Source organism: Mustelus asterias, chromosome 16 (genome assembly GCF_964213995.1).
Source record: "Mustelus asterias chromosome 16, sMusAst1.hap1.1, whole genome shotgun sequence".
Classification (NCBI taxonomy): Eukaryota; Metazoa; Chordata; class Chondrichthyes; order Carcharhiniformes; family Triakidae; genus Mustelus; species Mustelus asterias.
Genome location: NC_135816.1, coordinates 17,445,799 through 17,463,161, shown reverse-complemented (window position 1 = coordinate 17,463,161; position 17,363 = coordinate 17,445,799). Strand labels below are relative to the sequence as shown.

General features: G+C 45.4%; 1 protein-coding gene across 1 annotated transcript in view; it reads left to right on the top strand.

Moving 5' to 3' along the window:
- LOC144505032 (coiled-coil domain-containing protein 69-like) overlaps window positions 1–17,363 on the top strand; it is a 37,879-nt gene that overhangs the window by 9,026 nt on the left and 11,490 nt on the right. The window contains exons 2-3 of the mRNA XM_078230707.1: window positions 9,158–9,224; window positions 16,941–17,152. Coding sequence (XP_078086833.1) covers window positions 9,158–9,224; window positions 16,941–17,152 — 279 coding nt within the window. The remainder of the gene's footprint in view (window positions 1–9,157; window positions 9,225–16,940; window positions 17,153–17,363) is intronic.

The following is a 17,363-nucleotide window of genomic DNA, read 5'->3' as shown; positions in this document are numbered from 1 at the left end:
CTTTTGTTTTGGTTCAGGATTTTGGGGTCCAGGAGTCAGTCAGTTTAGCTTCAACAAATTTAGGAATATCTTCCAGCATCTTCCACCAGCAGAGCTGAATATCTGGCAACCTAGGCAGACAAAGGGGAGGCTTCGAGAGAGCAAAATTCACCATCTCCTTGTCTCCTCCTCATTGCTATCATTGCGACTGCATCTACAGCAAGGCCCTATGTAGTCTAATCTTTCCCAGAATGCTAAATCTACCCTCATATACACTTATGCTACCACATGCACAGTGCCGTGTATGTCCTCACAAACATGCATATAGCATCTTGTACACCCAAGTAACAACTTTGTAAACTCGTACAAATAAGGAGCTGGAGGTGGCAAGGTTCTCAGTCCCTCCCTGCTGCTGAAAAGGTCAGGGGCAGCCTCACCTTGGCTCCGGTGGCTCACCCTCAGAGGGGCATGAATTACGTTGAAGTGAGATTTCTGCCCCCATCTGGGAGGAAGTCCCACCTCAGACAGCTGCCAGCCAATCAGAGGTTGGCAGTTCTCTGGTCGCAGCAGCAGCACTGGGAGTGTGGCCACTGTTGGGATTGCATCCAGTTCCCAACCTGGAGACACTGCGGCAAAAGCTCAATGCAGGGTATATTGGCGGGTCCCAACAAGTGGATGGAGGGCTGGCATAAACATGCCGGGGTTGGGGAGGGAGGGCGGTTTGGGGACCATTAAGAAGGCTTTGTCCAACACCAGCCCGCATAGTGAAAGCTTCAGGGCTGGATACTTGAGGTGGGCTTCTCCTGCCATGAGTTAAATCCCAGTTCTGCTGGGATGAGGCCCTTAAGTAAATTGGCCACATGAGGATCTCAATTGGCCTGGCCTATGGGTGGGTGACATACCCAATGTCTTCTCCACTGCTGATAAATTTACAGCAGGAGCTGATGAGTCGGTTGCATAGTGCCAATGGACTGCCAACACTGCACTGGGGTGGGCATAAAATATAGCGCACTCTCATAACTTCTATACAACACTCGACCACACATAGCATGCAAGGCATGTAATGGCCCTACATATATCATCTTGTACATGTGTGAAACTATGTCCATGGTAAAATGTGGAAGTATGTAATTGATGTCAGCATCTCTTTCTATCTTTGGGCTAAGGCCATTGACCTGGAAGCCTCAAGATAGCCCGACACCATTCATTCCCTCCCTATATAATCTGGTCTCCCAGCTGTTTCCCACTATCTGTTTCTTTAATAAGACTAGCAACAAATTGATTTTGCCTTTTGATGCCACTGGTGTATGTTTCCAGCGGGTGTACACGCAATATACCTATGGCCATTTGCTGAAAGTGGTTAAAACGACATTGTGGCTATCTTGCCTGTTTCTGCCCACCAGCCCTTGTTTCTATATTTATTTGTGTCACCTGATCTCCTCATTCCACTATTGTTGCAGCTGGCCGAGACGCTACTCACACTGTGAGGCTGTGGCTGCCCTTGTGCCCTATTGGACGGTTTACAAAATCTATGGACATTCTGGGGATAGTTACAGGGTACACATCAGGCCAAACCTAGGGCAGGAAAATAGTCAGAAGCTTACAACATGCCACGTTTCATGATGGAGACGCCTGGATTTTGGAGTCTAGTAACCAAATGTAAAAACAGATGCTCACTTTATTGCCAGGATTTTACCACCATGCCCGCCATGGGAATCGGAGCGGGTGAGGGGCGGAGCACGGGATGGTCCGTTGACCTCGGATGAGATTTTACGGTTTCGGGACGAGCGTGGCTGTAAAATCCCGCTATATATCTGCAGATTTAATATGGTGATCCTTTTTGTGGATCTTGTAGCTTTCTCACACCATCTCAGCAAAACTCGGATTGCATTTGAAACTTAGTGTGTGGATATTCTGGTCTGCAGGACTAGGCTTGTTAAAAGTGAACAGTGTCCCCTCAGTTTTGATTGGTAGGAGAGCTTTTCAGAGAATCAGAGAAACCCTACAGTGCAGAAAGGGGCCAGCTGGCCCATCGAGTCTGCACCGACCACAATCCCACCCAGGCCCTACCCCCTTATCCCTAAACATTTACCTGCTAATCCCTCTAACCTATGCATCTCAGGACACTAAGGGGCAATTTTAGCATGGCCAATCCATCTAACCCGCACATCTTTAGACTGTGGGAGGAAACCGGAGCACCCGGAGGAAACCCACGCAGACACAAGGAGAATGTGCAAACTCCACACAGACAGTGACCCAAGCCGGGAATCGAACCCAGGTCCCTGGAGCTGTGAAGCAGCAGCGCTAACCACTGTGCTATCGTGCCGCCCCGTTTTCTTTTTCTTTTTGATTGTATGGCTTCACCTCCATTTCAATTGGTGAATCTGTATTTGTGTTTTGAGGCTAATCTTTGTGTTGGTAAAGTTTGGCACACATCTTTGAGAGGGCTGAAACATTTAACAATGTTGGCAATATATATCTTTTGGTCTTATGGTTTAATATTTGACCCCATATATTGCCACTTACCTTTACGTGTGCACACCCCTTTAAATTAAAACTATAGGTCAGATTTTTTTTTAACATGTCCTGTTAAGCTAGCTCCCTGCAAAGGTATGCGGCCAGCTTCGAATGATTATTCTAATGAGCAGGTAAAATTGCACACTTTTAGCCATTGGCTAGCTTGGTGCCAGAAACTGGGATAAACGGCCTAATATTAACCTTAATCGTGTGGTTCGAGATTGACCTTAATATCTGTCCGCATATACGCAGCCATACCCCTTCAATATTCAAGCTGCTTCCGGCATTTGCCTGCCCCAGTGAAATGACAGCTGGCACAAAGACAAAGGCTGCATCAGAAGCTTAAACAAGCGAGTCTTTAAAAGTACCTGGCACACCATAACATTCAAGGCTATGGGCCAAGTGCCGGCAAGTGGGATTAAATGGGGAGGTCATGACCTTTCGTGCATCGGTGCAGACTTGGTGGGCTGAAGGGCCTCTTCTGCACTGTAGTATTCTGTGGAGTCAAACAACCCAGTCAGCTAGAATTGTGCAGCAATCAGCCGCAAGCACTGTGAACTGGTTCGCTGACCCACAACAACTGGACTGGCGACATGTCACTTAAAACACAGATGTTGCTAGGAATCGGAAAACCAAGGCTAATATCTTCCAGAACCATAAAATTACAAGACTGAGCATCTTTTGTCTGCCTTCCACTTTGAACATTTGTGCGTCACTGCCAATGAAGGATGGCTGGGACAAGGCGACACTGATAAATTGCTGAATTGAGTTGCAGGGGTATTTGGTCTTCAAATGCTCCAGATTCAACTGAGCTTTTCTGCTGGACTCTTCCTGATCATCAAACATCCAAATAAGCCTCCATAATAGAGGGTTAAAGTACTAAAAACTTCTAACTCCTTGCACAAGGTAGATGCTGTACACAAATAAACCATGGATATATTATCTGGACACTAAAGTAGGTTGCACCTGTGCATGCAGCTGTTGTTGCATGGCGGAAGCAAGCAGTCTATTTTATTCACCCTGGGCTATTTGCTGTTTATTCTGTGGTGCAGCATTTTCTATGACAGAAAGTTTGATGCACGTGGAGTTTGTAGGATACAGTAAAGGAGGGGAAGGAGCAATGTTAAAGTGGCATCTGGGTCGCTACTAACTGTTATCAGGCAAAGGGCAAGTTTACAATACAATTTAGCACTGGTCCAAATGCCCCCATATTTTAGGTGACACACTTATTTCTTCCTTGCTGTTCCAAAATTGACTGAACTTTATGTGCAGTTACAACTGTTAGCTAAATGAGTTTATTTTTCAAATTCAGCCAGAAGATGAAAAGTTAGAAATTGTATCTTTTTTAGAGAAAAGCACATCCTTGGAAAGCTTCTGCACCATGCAGAATGAAATGAGGTTCACTCTCAGTCCATAGATATGAACACATGAATTAGAAACAGGAGCAGGATCCTTGAGCCTACTCTGCCATTCAGTGAGATCATGGCTGATCTGATAACCTCAATTTCACGTTTCCACCTATTCCTAATACATATTCAAATTTCTACCTCTGCATTAAAAAGATTCAAAGACTCTTTCCCACCGCCTTTTGGGAAGAGAGTTCCAAAGACTCACCACCCTCTGAGAGATCAAAATTCTCCTCATCTTTCTTTTAAATGGATGACCCGTTGTTTTTAAACAGTTCTAGATTCTCCCACAAGCCTAGCCTGTCCAACTTTTCCTTATAAGACAACCCTCCCATTCCTGGTATTAGTCTAGTGAATATTCTCTGAAATGCTTCTAACACATTTATATCTTTAAATATGAAGACCAATATTGTACACAGCACTCCAGATGTGGTCTCACCACTGCCCTGTATAAATGAGCACATGATGTGGAGATGCCGGCGTTGGACTGGGGTGAACACAGTAAGAGTTTTAACAACACCAGGTTAAAGTCCAACAGGTTTATTTGGTAGCAAATACCATTAGCTTTCGGAGCACTGCTCCTTCGTCAGATGGAGTGGAAATGTACAAATGTACATCTGACGAAGGAGCAGCGCTCCGAAAGCTAATGGTATTTGCTACCAAATAAACCTGTTGGACTTTAACCTGGTATTGTTAAAACTCTAAATGAGCACAGTCAGAAGTCTCACAACACCAGGTTAAAGTCCAACAGGTTTATTTGAAATCACAAGCTCCAAAAGCTCGCGATTCCAAATAAAGCTGTTGGACTTTAACCTGGTGTTGTGAGACTTCTTACTGTTTCTATCCCAGTCCAACGTCGGCATCTCCACATCCTGACCTATAAAAATGAAGCATAATATCTGTACTTCTATATTCAACTTCCCTCAAAATAAATGATGACTTTCTTTTAGCTTTCCATTGTACCTGCATACTAAGCCTTTGTGATTCATGCACTAAGGCACCCAGATCCCTCTCAATCTGAGCTCTGCACTCTATCATCATTTAGTTAATCTACATTTTTATTCTTCCTGCCAAAATGGACAAGTTCACATTTTTCCACAATATACTACATTTGTCAGATCTTTTCCCACTCATTTAATCTATCTATATCAATTTGTAGCCTCCTTATGTCCTCTTCACAACTTAATTTCCAACTCATCTTTTTATCATCTGCAAATGGGTTCAACTCTGGTCTCGAGTCACTGTCTGTGTGGAGTTTGCACATTCTCCCTGTGTCTGCGTGGGTTTCCTTCAGGTGCTCCGGTTCCCTCCCACAGTCCAAAGATGTGCAGGTTAGGTTGATTGGCCATGCTAAATTGACCCTAGCATCGGGAGATTAGCGGGGTCTGGTGGTACTGTTCTGAAGCTCCTTTTCAACATGGGTGGTATGCTGAGGACTTTAGCTGGGTTACATCCATGACTTCCTGGAATATTCTGGACATGCAACTTGAGCCCTGATCCAACTGCATCTCTGTGGACAGTCCCTAATCGGGTAATGAATTGAGTTAATCCCTCCATTATTACCTTGGCAGAGATAGTTCTCAGGGGAATGGCCCCAGGACTTGGGCAGCCATGTCCATTATAGTAAGAATATACCCTTTTATGTTCAACAGTCGTCCCACAATTCACCAGCTCCTTGCTGAATGGGGCATTGGGAATCATAGGGGCAGGTTTAATTGCAGGCTGCAGTTGTCCCACTATCTGAATGGCAGAACCTCACCACATCTTTGTGGAGTTGAGGCCTGTAAAAATCTGGCTTGGATTTTTCATATACTAACATGACCAGCCATTGGGACTTTGTGGGCCAGCCTCGAACTTCTCCTGAGAAGACCCTAAGACATGGGATCAGAATTAGGCCACCCGGCCCATTGAGTCTGCTCCGCCATTCAATCATGGCTGATATTTTTCTCATCCCCATTCTCTTGCCTTTTCCACATAACCTCTGATCCCCTTATTAATCAAGAACCTACCTATCTCTGTCTTAAAGACACTCAATGACCTGACCTCCACAGCCTTCTGCGGCAAAGCGTTCCACAGAGTCACCACTCTCTGGCTGAAGAAGTTCCTCCTCATCTCTGTTTTAAAGGATCATCCCTTTAGCCTGAGGTTGTGCCCTCTGGTTCTAGTTTTCTTAGTGGAAACATCCTCTCCACGTCTACTCTATCCAGGTCTCGCAGTATCTTGTAAGTTTCAATAAGGTCACACCCCCCATTCTTCTAAACTCCAACGAGTACAGACCCAGACTCCTCAACCGTTTCTCATACGACAAGTAGCAGCAACCTCAGCAACAACACTAGCTGGTGAATCACTGTCCACTTCCTATCTACAGGTCTGTGAGGAGATCTCCACTTCCTGGTCAGTGCCTTATCTTCAAAATAATAGCACTCTGCGACACACTCTACTTCAGCTTAGTTTTGGGCAGTCACTGCTATCTTTTTTAGCACCTGGTCAGTTTGCAGAGTTGCAATCAAGGGGGACAAATTCATCACGTTCTTGGGGTCTTCTAAACTTTTGAAAAAGATCTTGGACAACCAGATGTCCTTTCTTTGTATGAGTGGGTGGGGAATTCCATCTGCAGTGCCGGTTTGGCCTCCTCTGATGGGATTTGTTGGGAAACACATTGGGTAACTGTGCATGCAGTCAGGAAAAATGTCAGGGGCTTTCTCCTGTAGCTGCTCTGCTTCACCGACCTCTCTTGGCTTCTCCCCTATCACTGGGACTGTCACCTGCTTTGATCCCACCAGGTCATTGCCAAGGAGCAAGTCGCCCTGGTCTGACTTTCATGGAGAACCGCTTCAAACTGTCTACCAGCTTTCAGCCCGATGTTCCTTAGCTCACGCTGAAAATGCCATTGTTGATGGAGTAAGACACTGAGGTGGATGAATCTATTTTTATCCAGGCGACTGTAGGTGGTGCCTCGTCCACCTGGAATACCCGGCTGATGAATATTGGAAAGATGGGAAAGGATTAAGTCCCAAATTGGCAAGAAACTTGCTCATTTTAAATTATTTCACTCCATGGCTCTTGCTGGGCTGGTGGGGGTTAAAGTTGAACACAATGCATTAATAGTGAATTTATTTGTTACAAGATAGTAGTGAGTGGTTTTTACTGAGTGGCTGGGTTTGTGAATGACTACGGGGACAGACTGCCAGTCATGGCAGTATTAGCCTTGATTCCAGTATCCATATCTGAAGTCAGCTACCCTGGGTTTCGCAGTTATCATGGTTGAGTTAGATAAATCATAGAATCCCTACAGTGCAGAAGGAGACCGTTCGGCCTATTGAGCCTGCACTGACAGCAATCCCAGACCCAATCCCATAACCCCATGTATTTACCCTGCTAATCCCCCTGATGCTAAGGAGCAATTTAGCATGGCCAATCCCCCTAACCTACACCTCTTTGGACTGTAGGAGGAACTCGGAGCACCTGGAGGAAACCCACACAGACACAGGGAGAACGTGCAGACCCCACGCAGACTGTCACCCAAGGCTGGAATCAAACCTGGCTCCCTGGCGTTGTGAGCAGCAGTGCTAACCACGGTGCCGCCCTGTAGTCAGCTCATTCTAGTCAGATGGTACATAGGTACTTTGGCAGCACACCAAGAAGGTTCAGGTTTCAAAGGTTTTCATTCAACTCAACCTACATTGGAGTCCATGGGAAAGACTCAGGAGATGATGTTGAGTATGATGGTTGATGTGTATTTTAGCTGTCATGCTGTATCTTCTGTCAGTAACAAAGAACAAAGAACAGTACAGCACAGGAAACAGGCCCTTCGGCCCTCCAAGCCTGTGCCGCTCCTTGGTCCAACTAGACCAATCGTTTGTATCCCTCCATTCCCAGGCTGCTCATGTGACTATCCAGGTAAGTCTTAAACGATGTCAGCGTGCCTGCCTCCACCAGCCTACTTGGCAGCGCATTCCAGGCCCCCACCACCCTCTGTGTAAAAAACGTCCCTCTGATATCTGAGTTATACTTCGCCCCTCTCAGCTTGAGCCCGTGACCCCTCGTGATCGTCACCTCCGACCTGGGAAAAAGCTTCCCACTGTTCACCCTATCTATACCCTTCATAATCTTGTACACCTCTATTCGATCTCCCCTCATTCTCCGTCTTTCCAAGGAGAACAACCCCAGTCTACCCAATCTCTCCTCATAGCTAAGACCCTCCATACCAGGCAACATCCTGGTAAACCTTCTCTGCACTCTCTCTAACGCCTCCATGTCCTTCTGGTAGTGCGGCGACCAGAACTGGACGCAGTACTCCAAATGTGGCCTAACCAGCGTTCTATACAGCTGCATCATCAGACTCCAGCTTTTATACTTTATACCCCGTCCTATAAAGGCAAGCATACCATATGCCTTCTTCACCACCTTCTCCACCTGTGTTGCCACCTTCAAGGATTTGTGGACTTGCACACCTAGGTCCCTCTGTGTTTCTATACTCCTGATGACTCTGCCATTTATTGTATAACTCCTCCCTACATTATTTCTTCCAAAATGCATCACTTCGCATTTATCCGGATTAAACTCCATCTGCCACCTCTCCGCCCAATTTTCCAGCCTATTTATATCCTGCTGTATTGCCCGACAATGCTCTTCGCTATCCGCAAGTCCAGCCATCTTCGCGTCATCCGCAAACTTGCTGATTACACCAGTTACACCTTCTTCCAAATCATTTATATATATCACAAAAAGCAGAGGTCCCAGTACAGAGCCCTGCGGAACACCACTGGTCACAGACCTCCAGCCGGAAAAAGACCCTTCGACCACTATCCTCTGTCTCCTATGGCCAAGCCAGTTCTCCACCCATCTAGCCACTTCTCCTTGTATCCCATGAGCCTTAACCTTCTTAACCAACCTGCCATGTGGGACTTTGTCAAATGCCTTAGTAGGGTTAGGTTTTTTGACAAAGCCTATGGAGGATTGTACCCACATTGCTAAAGCCTCCGTGACACTTGTGTACTGCTCCTGAATTCTGCCCAGGAAGGCAGATAGCTAGGAGGATGGTGCATATTAAAAGACAATGAGCGTGAGGCATGCATGACAAAGGCAAGTTGGAATAGGAAGTTAGTAATTTCAGAGACAGATGATCATATTTGATTGTTGTTCATTGCTGAATCTTGCAGCCCGTTCCCAATGATTCGGAATGGAGTCAATATTCTGCTTATAGATTGCAAAGTAGACGGAATGAGTCAATAACTCATTTTTGATTTAAACAGAAAGAAACTCCATCAAAACAACACAAGGAATTTTCTCAAGAATTAGCAGCACTTCACGGAGATGGTGGTAAGAAACTGCTGGTAATTTAACTTGGGGCTATATTGTTAACATGGAGGGATAGGTTTAAACTTAAGAGCATAAGAAATGGGAGCAGGAGTAGGCCATTTGGCCCTTCAAGTCTCTTCTGTTCTGCCATTCAACAAGATCATGGCAGATTTTTTACCTCGACTTTGCCATCCTGCACTATTTGCATGCCCCGTAATTCCCTTAGTACACAGAAATCTAACAGCCTATGTCCTGAGTATGATTGAATATAATCGATGGGCCAAGTGGCCTTCCTCTTATCATGAAAAACCTTATGTTTTAAAATTTATTGATAAGGCACCACCAGTAATTTAAATAGATTTGATAATTTGCTGAGATTCTTTCAAATGCCCTTTTGATAATAACCTTGTTATTTGTTCTACCTTCTGATTTCTGCTTAAAATTGATTTGATTATGATATTTCCAATAGATTGTGATGTATATTATAAAATATTGCCCACTGAGTTGGAGTAGGACTGGTCAGCATTGGCTGGAACTGGCTTCAATTGTTGCATTCCATTTGCTCATCCCAATACTGCTGGTTACGATTCAACAATGATATATTGTATCATTCTGGATTTGGCCTCCTCCAAATTATGTTGCATTACATAACATGCCAAACTCATGGATGATACAAAGATGGCCACCTTTTATCCTACATTCTTCATCCACTTGTGTCTCTGTGCATCCACTCATAGTCTTGCACTACAAATGGTTTTGCTGTAATTTTGGATTGCGTGGCTGCAGGACACTTGCGTCACGCAAATGCCAGGCAATGAGCATTTCCAACAAGAGAGAATCTAACCATCTTCCTTTGACATTCAATGGCATAAGCATCACTGAATCCCTCACCATTAACGTCCTGTGCGTTGCCATTGACCAGAAACTGAACTGGACCATTTGTATGAATACTTTGGCTCCAAGAGCATGTCAGAGACTGGAAATTCTGTGGCATGTAACATACAAAGAACAAAGAAAATTACAGCACAGGAACAGGCCCCTCGGCCCTCCAAGCCTGCACCGACCATGTTGCCCGACCTAACTAAAACCCCCTACCCTTCTGGGGACCACAGTCCCCTATTCCCATCTCATTCATGTACTTGTCAAAACGCCCCATAAGTCACTACCGTATCCGCTTCCACTACCTCCCCCGGCAATGAGTTCCAGGCACCCACCACTCTCTGTGTAAAAAATCTGCCTTGTACATCTCTTTTAAACCTTGCCCCTCGCACCTTAAACCTGTGCCCCCTAGTAATTGACTCTTCCACCCTGGGGAAAAAGCTTCTGACTATTCACTCTGTCCTTGCGTCTCATAATCTTGTAGACTTCTATCAGGTCTCCCCTCAACCTCCGTCGCTCCAGTGAGAACAAACCAAGTTTCTCCAACCTCGCCTCGTAGCTAATGCCCTCCATCCCGGTAAATCACAAGTCAGGAGTGTGATTTGAATACACTCCACTTGCCTGGATGAGTGCAGCTCCAACGACACTCACGAAGCTTGATATCATCCAGGAAGAAGCAACCCATTTGATTGGTACCCCAACCACCAACTTAAACATTCACTTGCTCCACTGCCAGCACCTAGTGGTAGCAGTGTGTACCATGTAGAAGATGTACTGCAGCAACTCACCAATATTCCATTAACTGCGTCTTCCAAACTTACAACCTCTGCCATCTAGAAGAGCAAGGGCAGCAAACACTTGGGAACACCAGCACCTGTAAATTCTATCGAACTCGCACACCGTCCTGACTGAGAACTATATTACTGTTCCTTCACTGCTGCTGGATCAAAAACCTGGAACTCCCTTCCCAACTCCCTTCTGTACTTTTGAGTATTCCTACACCAGATGGACTTCAGTGGTTCAGGAAAGCCTCACACCACCACCTTCTCGAATGCAATCCGGGATGGACAACTGTGCCAGAAAAACTCCCATCTTATGAAAGAATGAAAAAGAGAGAAGCACTGGGTATTCCTGGGTTGTAGTAACAGGGGTTCTGGCTATTCCATCTTACAGTCGAAGCGATCTGGCCAACTATTGTTATAGTACAGGGGGCCAATGCAGGAGCTGTACATTAACCACTTTGTGAAGACGGATTAGCTATTCACAAAATAATAAATAAAATGATGGCATTGAAAAAAACCCATCAGTTTTTATTTCAATGGAATAATTATTAAGAGATAAACAGAGCAGGTGAGAATGTCGGTGAGTCACTCATTGACCTGGTTAATCTGAAAGGTTTAATGGTGAAATGTGTGTAGTGATCATTGGGAGATTCCTCGTGACAGTGAAAAGGGAAGTGGCGCTTCCGAAATGTCGTATTCAACGTGTGTGCTCCCAGTTGCCCTCACGTGCCTTCAGTAGGTATTTCTTACAATCTTTGCACCAATAAAGTATATAAACAAGTAAATTTGAACTAAAGCTGACTTTATTCACTATTAACACTTCAGACATTCTTCATTCTCACTGTTTGATTTGAATTGTTCACATCGATGCAAATATACGCAAGCAATAGCATGTTACAATATTGCTGGAAAAACTGTTTATTAAATTAGCTTGATTAGTCACAAAGGTTAGCTGCAGTTTTCAATGTTAGTTCTCACTATCTGTTGGGTGCATAGATTACTCCTTTAATTATCAGCTTGCCTCAGCTTATTCTTTTTGCTATCTACCATCCTGATTTTTGTCTCCTTCTGCATCAGTCTGAGTAAAATTGTTTACTGGTTCAAAAAGGGATTAGCTTAAGTTTTGGCTCAGCTTCCTCGGGTACCATGCCTTAACTGGACTTCCATTGGGTTCGTCCAAGTGAAGTGCTGCAGTGGTTTGCTGTAGCCTTCTGGATCAGGAAACACTCTTATTGCCTTCCTTCGGGTGTATTGGAAGGGTCTGCAGACTAATTTGGGTGGAAGGGTGGCACAGTGGGCCCGGGTTCAAATCCGGCCTCGAGCGACTGTCTGTGTGAAGTTTTCACGTTCTCTCCAAGACTCTGTGGGTTTCCTCCGGGTGCTCTGGTTTCCTCCCACACTCGAAAGATGTGCAGGTTAGGTGAATTGGCCATGCTAAATTGCTCTTTCATGTCAGGGGAACTAGCAGAGTGAATACATACAGTTATTGGGATAGGGCAGGGGTGGGATTGTTTACGGTGCAGGTTCGATGGACCGAACGGCCTCCTTTTTCACTGTAGGGATTCTATGATTCTAATAATCAACCTGTTTGTCCATGTTATAAACATACTTTTCATTGTCACCATGTGGGACTTGAACCCAGAATTTCCGGTCTGGAGGTAGGGACACTACCACTGTGCCACAAGACCTCTCCTGACCAAGCTGCGGTTCTTACTTGAAACATGTGAGTGCTTACCCCATTATGTAAAGTAAGTTTTTAGATTCTGTAGTTCTGTATTAAATGCATGAGCAGACAATGTGGTTGATTGGAATCCTGAAATTCCAGAACAAGGTCAGTCAATAAAGTAAAAGCGCTGTAAGTCAAACTTCTGTTTTAGCATAGATAGTTCAAAAAAAGTATCAAATAACTGAAGTTTTAATGATTGCGCTTGTAACATACAGTTCCTTTATTATTCTGATACAGTTGCATCAGCAGATTTACTCAATTTCGGAGCAAAGTTTACTTTTCTTGCTGCTTCAAGTTCCTATTTTATTCAATTTTCCTTTCACAATTTATTCACTTGTTGGTATTCTAGTACTTTCCTTATTACCCCTTCTCTGTTTCTTCTTCCTTCACTCCCTGAAAGCTTGCCTTCATGTCCTCAGCTTTCTGCTCTAGTCTCTCACTTCACCCCTACTGCTGTCAGATTGAGAGGGGCATTCAATGCCCTCTCCTGTGGGAATTTTGGTGGCCGGGGGCATTTAACTGGACAGGAGAGAGGTGGGTAGGAATTCCACCATCTTGTTGATGGTTAGGCCAGTGGCGGGAAGGTCCGAGGATGGCGTTCTCACCCCACCACCAATCGAGGCACTCATCCCATCATCCCACCCCTGCTAGGGTTAACTCTGTGTCAGAAATGGGGTGTGTGGGTGGATTTGCCAAACAAGGAGCAGGACAAGCCAGCCCTGTAGGGTTTGTTTGCTGGCTCCTCAATGGTGTGGGTTCCTTGTTCAAAGGCACTCTGAGCCTGAACAAAAAATCCAGTATCAAGAATGGGATGTGCAACTGAGGGCCACCCTCTTTCTCACACTACCTACCCTGTGACCAAAGTGACCAACACTGGCCAAAAGAAATGGGGACCCTTTGCCTTTGTCAGGCTTTAAGAGCGATGGGAGGGGGGAGGTAGTTACCGGCAAGCCTGTGAGATTAGGGATGCAGCAGAAATTCTGAGAGAGCGGTTGGGGGGTGGGGATGGGGGTGCGGGAGTGGAGGGGTAGTGTGCACAGCTTGCACAACTTACCCGGATTCTGCAGTTTTGGTGCAGTCCCCTGCCAGATCAACCCCCAAGACACCCATGGGGTATTGCCAAGCACAAGGGCAAGCAGTGGCACACTGGTATTGTCAGTGGACTAGTAATCTAGAGACCTAGGGCAATTTTCTGAGAACCTGAGTTCAAATCCCGCCATGGTAGATGGTGAAATCTGAACTCAATAAAAATCTGAAATTAAAAGTCTATTGATGACCATGGGTCATAAAAACCCATCTAGTTCTTACCTGGTCGGGCCTACTTGTGGACTCCAGACACACCGCAAAGAGGTTGACTCTTAAATGCCCAGCCCAGTCAGCAACACCTACATCCAATGAATGTCCAACACATGAGCAGAAACAAATGCCTGTTGGGCAACAGGAATCCAGGACATAACACATTTTGGGGAGGCCTCACCCAAAGTAGATGATGAAAGGCCAAATTACACGAAGGTCCGGGATGTTTGGTTACCCTGGCTGTGACCCACCCCTTGAACGCCCTCCCCCCATCACTCACCCGGGCCTGGGTCCCCCTTCAATCTGAGGCCTTGGGTTAGTGTAATACTGACAGCAACCGTTCATTGCCTTCGCAGTGGCACTGCTACAGAAAATCTGCCTGCCTCGGATTTGTTGGCACCTCTTGATGGGCAGGTCTTTTTACCTCCAGGTCCTTGGTCGCAGGACAATACCTGCAGTTGGCCTGTCCTGTCTGAGTGGCAGAAGATGTGGCAGGCCTTCCTGAAATGGGGCAACTCTGGCGTCTTGGCCATTGGCAGCCGAGATCCTATTGCTCCCACAACATCCTGCCCTTGAGAATAGTCGATATGCCCACTTTGCACAAGTTACTTCTATTCTGCACTATATTCCATTTTTAGATTACTTGTGAAGTTTTGAAAAGCACTAAAATTGGAAGAATGCCAAAAGGCTGAAAATGTGTACAGAGGTCGTGTGCAGCGGGCTTTCTGGGCCAGCTGACGCATGTTTACATTTCGACTGGCGTAATCACAACAACTGGAGACTGAATTCTCTTTATGTGCCTTGCACATTTAGTCGGCCTATGGCCACATTGATAGGGACTGTTAACAACAGTGGGGACAGCGCTTACAGAACGCAGTGCTCTGTGGAGCAGTGCAGCAAGAACCAACATGAATGGGCTAAAAATATAACCATAGTTTGGGAGTTGAAAAGTGGGGACATCTGGAGATTTGAGAACCTACACGTGCATTTTCCGCAGCAAAGCATCCTTTGTAATGTCAATGTTGACTGTGAGCACGGCCTTTGATAGAAATGTTTGAGTCGAGAGCAACAATCGATCTTCAACACATTGGCACATGACTGCTGCCATTTTTAATTATTACAAACACACCAATCAACATGCTTCAAGCTTGTTCCTCTTACTGAGAAACCCAGATCATCATCAATCAGCTTCTGAACTCCTGTTCTCTGTGTCGATTATTGACATGTTTTGAAGGGTGAGGTGATTGTTCCTTTAAGATTCAAGCTGCAGGGTAAGGGTCATGTGACCCAGGGGACCAACTGGGGAGCAGGGTAGAGGATCAGCTTGGTGAGCTTGGGTTTTGAACTTCCTCAGGGGCTGACTGGTAGCCATGAGGCTGCAAGCCTCTGTATATTAGTTAGAAATAAATAAACATCGCAGTTATTTACCTAACTGATGAACAGGAATTATTACAAAAGGCTAAAACAACATGGTTTCATAGAATCCCAACAGTGCAGAAGGAGGCCATTCAGCCCATCGAACAGCCTGCTCCAACAACCATCCCCATAAATCTACCCTACTAATCCCCTGACACTAAGGGGCAATTTAACATGGCAAATCAACCTAACCTGCACACATTTGGAGTGTGGGTGGAAACCAGAGCACCCGGAGGAGACCCATGTAGACATGGAGAGAATGTGCAAACTCCACAGAGACAGTGACCCAAGGCCGGAATTGAACCCAGGTCCCTGGCGCTGTGAGGCAACAGTGCTAACCACTGTGGGGCCCCATGCTGAATGGTGTGTAACCATCTAATTAAAATGATGTTAAACCACAATAAGACTATAAATAATTAACAATCTTCCTAGTAAAGGCATAAGTGTACAAGATATCGGAATCTCCCTCTGATTTGGGAATGGAGGGATACAAACGATTGGTCTAGTTGGACCAAGGAGCGGCACAGGCTTGGAGGGCCGAAGGGCCTGTTTCCTGTGCTGTACTGTTCTTTGTTCTTTGTTCTTTATTTTACAGTGAAACTCTGCTGCATTGAACACAACTAAATCAGTGCTGGAATATTGTCATCTGGTGTGGAGGCTCAGATTTCTCATTTGTATTCATGATTCTATGTTCCAATCCGAGGGACAGTATTAGCCATTTCATTCTGAACAGAGAAGGTGGCCGAATGGAAAGCAGGAAGCCTGATCTAAATTGGAGCAATTACTGCTTATCAGTAACTGACTATATCAGGACCATATTAACCAGGTTCCTTTCAATGGAATCCGTCCTCTTGATCCCCATTGACTTCAATGGAGAATAAAAACAGACGATGTGTAAAACCAGCTCTGCCTCCAATCCTGTCAGTTCCTCATGTAAACTTGATTCAAGTCATCCCTTACTAATCCCACAGAAAGAAGTCACCAGCATTAAGAATTTTCTCACAGTAACAAATGAAATGATCACACAGTGATTGGGGCAGCACGGTGGCACAGTGGTTAGCACTGCTGCCTCACAGCACCAGGGACCCAGGTTCGATTCCCAGATTGGTCACTGTCTGTGGAGTTTGCACATTCTCCCCATGTCTGCATGGGTTTCCTCCGGGTGCTCCGGTTTCCTCCCACAGCCCAAAGATGTGTGGGTTAGGTGGAATGGCCATGCTAAATTGCCCCTTAGTGTCAGGGGGACTGGCTAGGGTGAATGCATGGGGCTATGGGGATAGGGCCTGGGTTGGATTGTGGTCGGTGCAGACTCGAAGGGCCGAATGGTCTCCTTCTGCACTGTAGGATTCTATAATCCAGATAACCTCAACCGTTTAGGTCTGGCTGTTGTACCAGGTTAACCTTGCTGAATGTTTAGCAATTAATTATTGTTACTGATGCATTTTCTATCTCCTCATGTCCAACAGGAAGGTCTGCAGTCTTACGCTTATCGCTTGCGGTGCAAGGGGAAATTTTACGCTTGAAGTGCATATTGTGAAATGACACACGCACAGGCCAGATTTGTCATCCACTAAAATCTCTTCTCCAATAGTTTTGAACATTCAATAATCACCCTGTTTTATTTTTCTCCCTCCTCAGATTTACTCAGGAATGTTCCTGATCCGCTACAGAAGACAGAAGCTGCCTTTCTCGGGAGACACGAGAAAGAGCTACAAGGGATCAAAGAGGAGCACGAGAGAGAAGTTACCCGACTGAGGGAGGATCTAAGCTCAACGCATAGTGCAGAGAAAAAACAACTTCAGCAGATACATGCAGAGGACATCGAAAAACTGAAACAGGAACTGCAAAAGGTTTGAGTCATAAATAAAAGCGAAAACACTGGTGAATAGTTTCAGTTTATTCTACTAGTAGATTATGGATGACATACAAATGGCATCTGGGGGACATGCAAGTTTGTAGCCTCTAAATGTACAACTTTTAAGAGGTAAATTTGAATTAATTTATCTATGCTCCTCTAATTTTGGCCTCTTGTGTGTCCCCAATTTGAATTGATCCATCCTT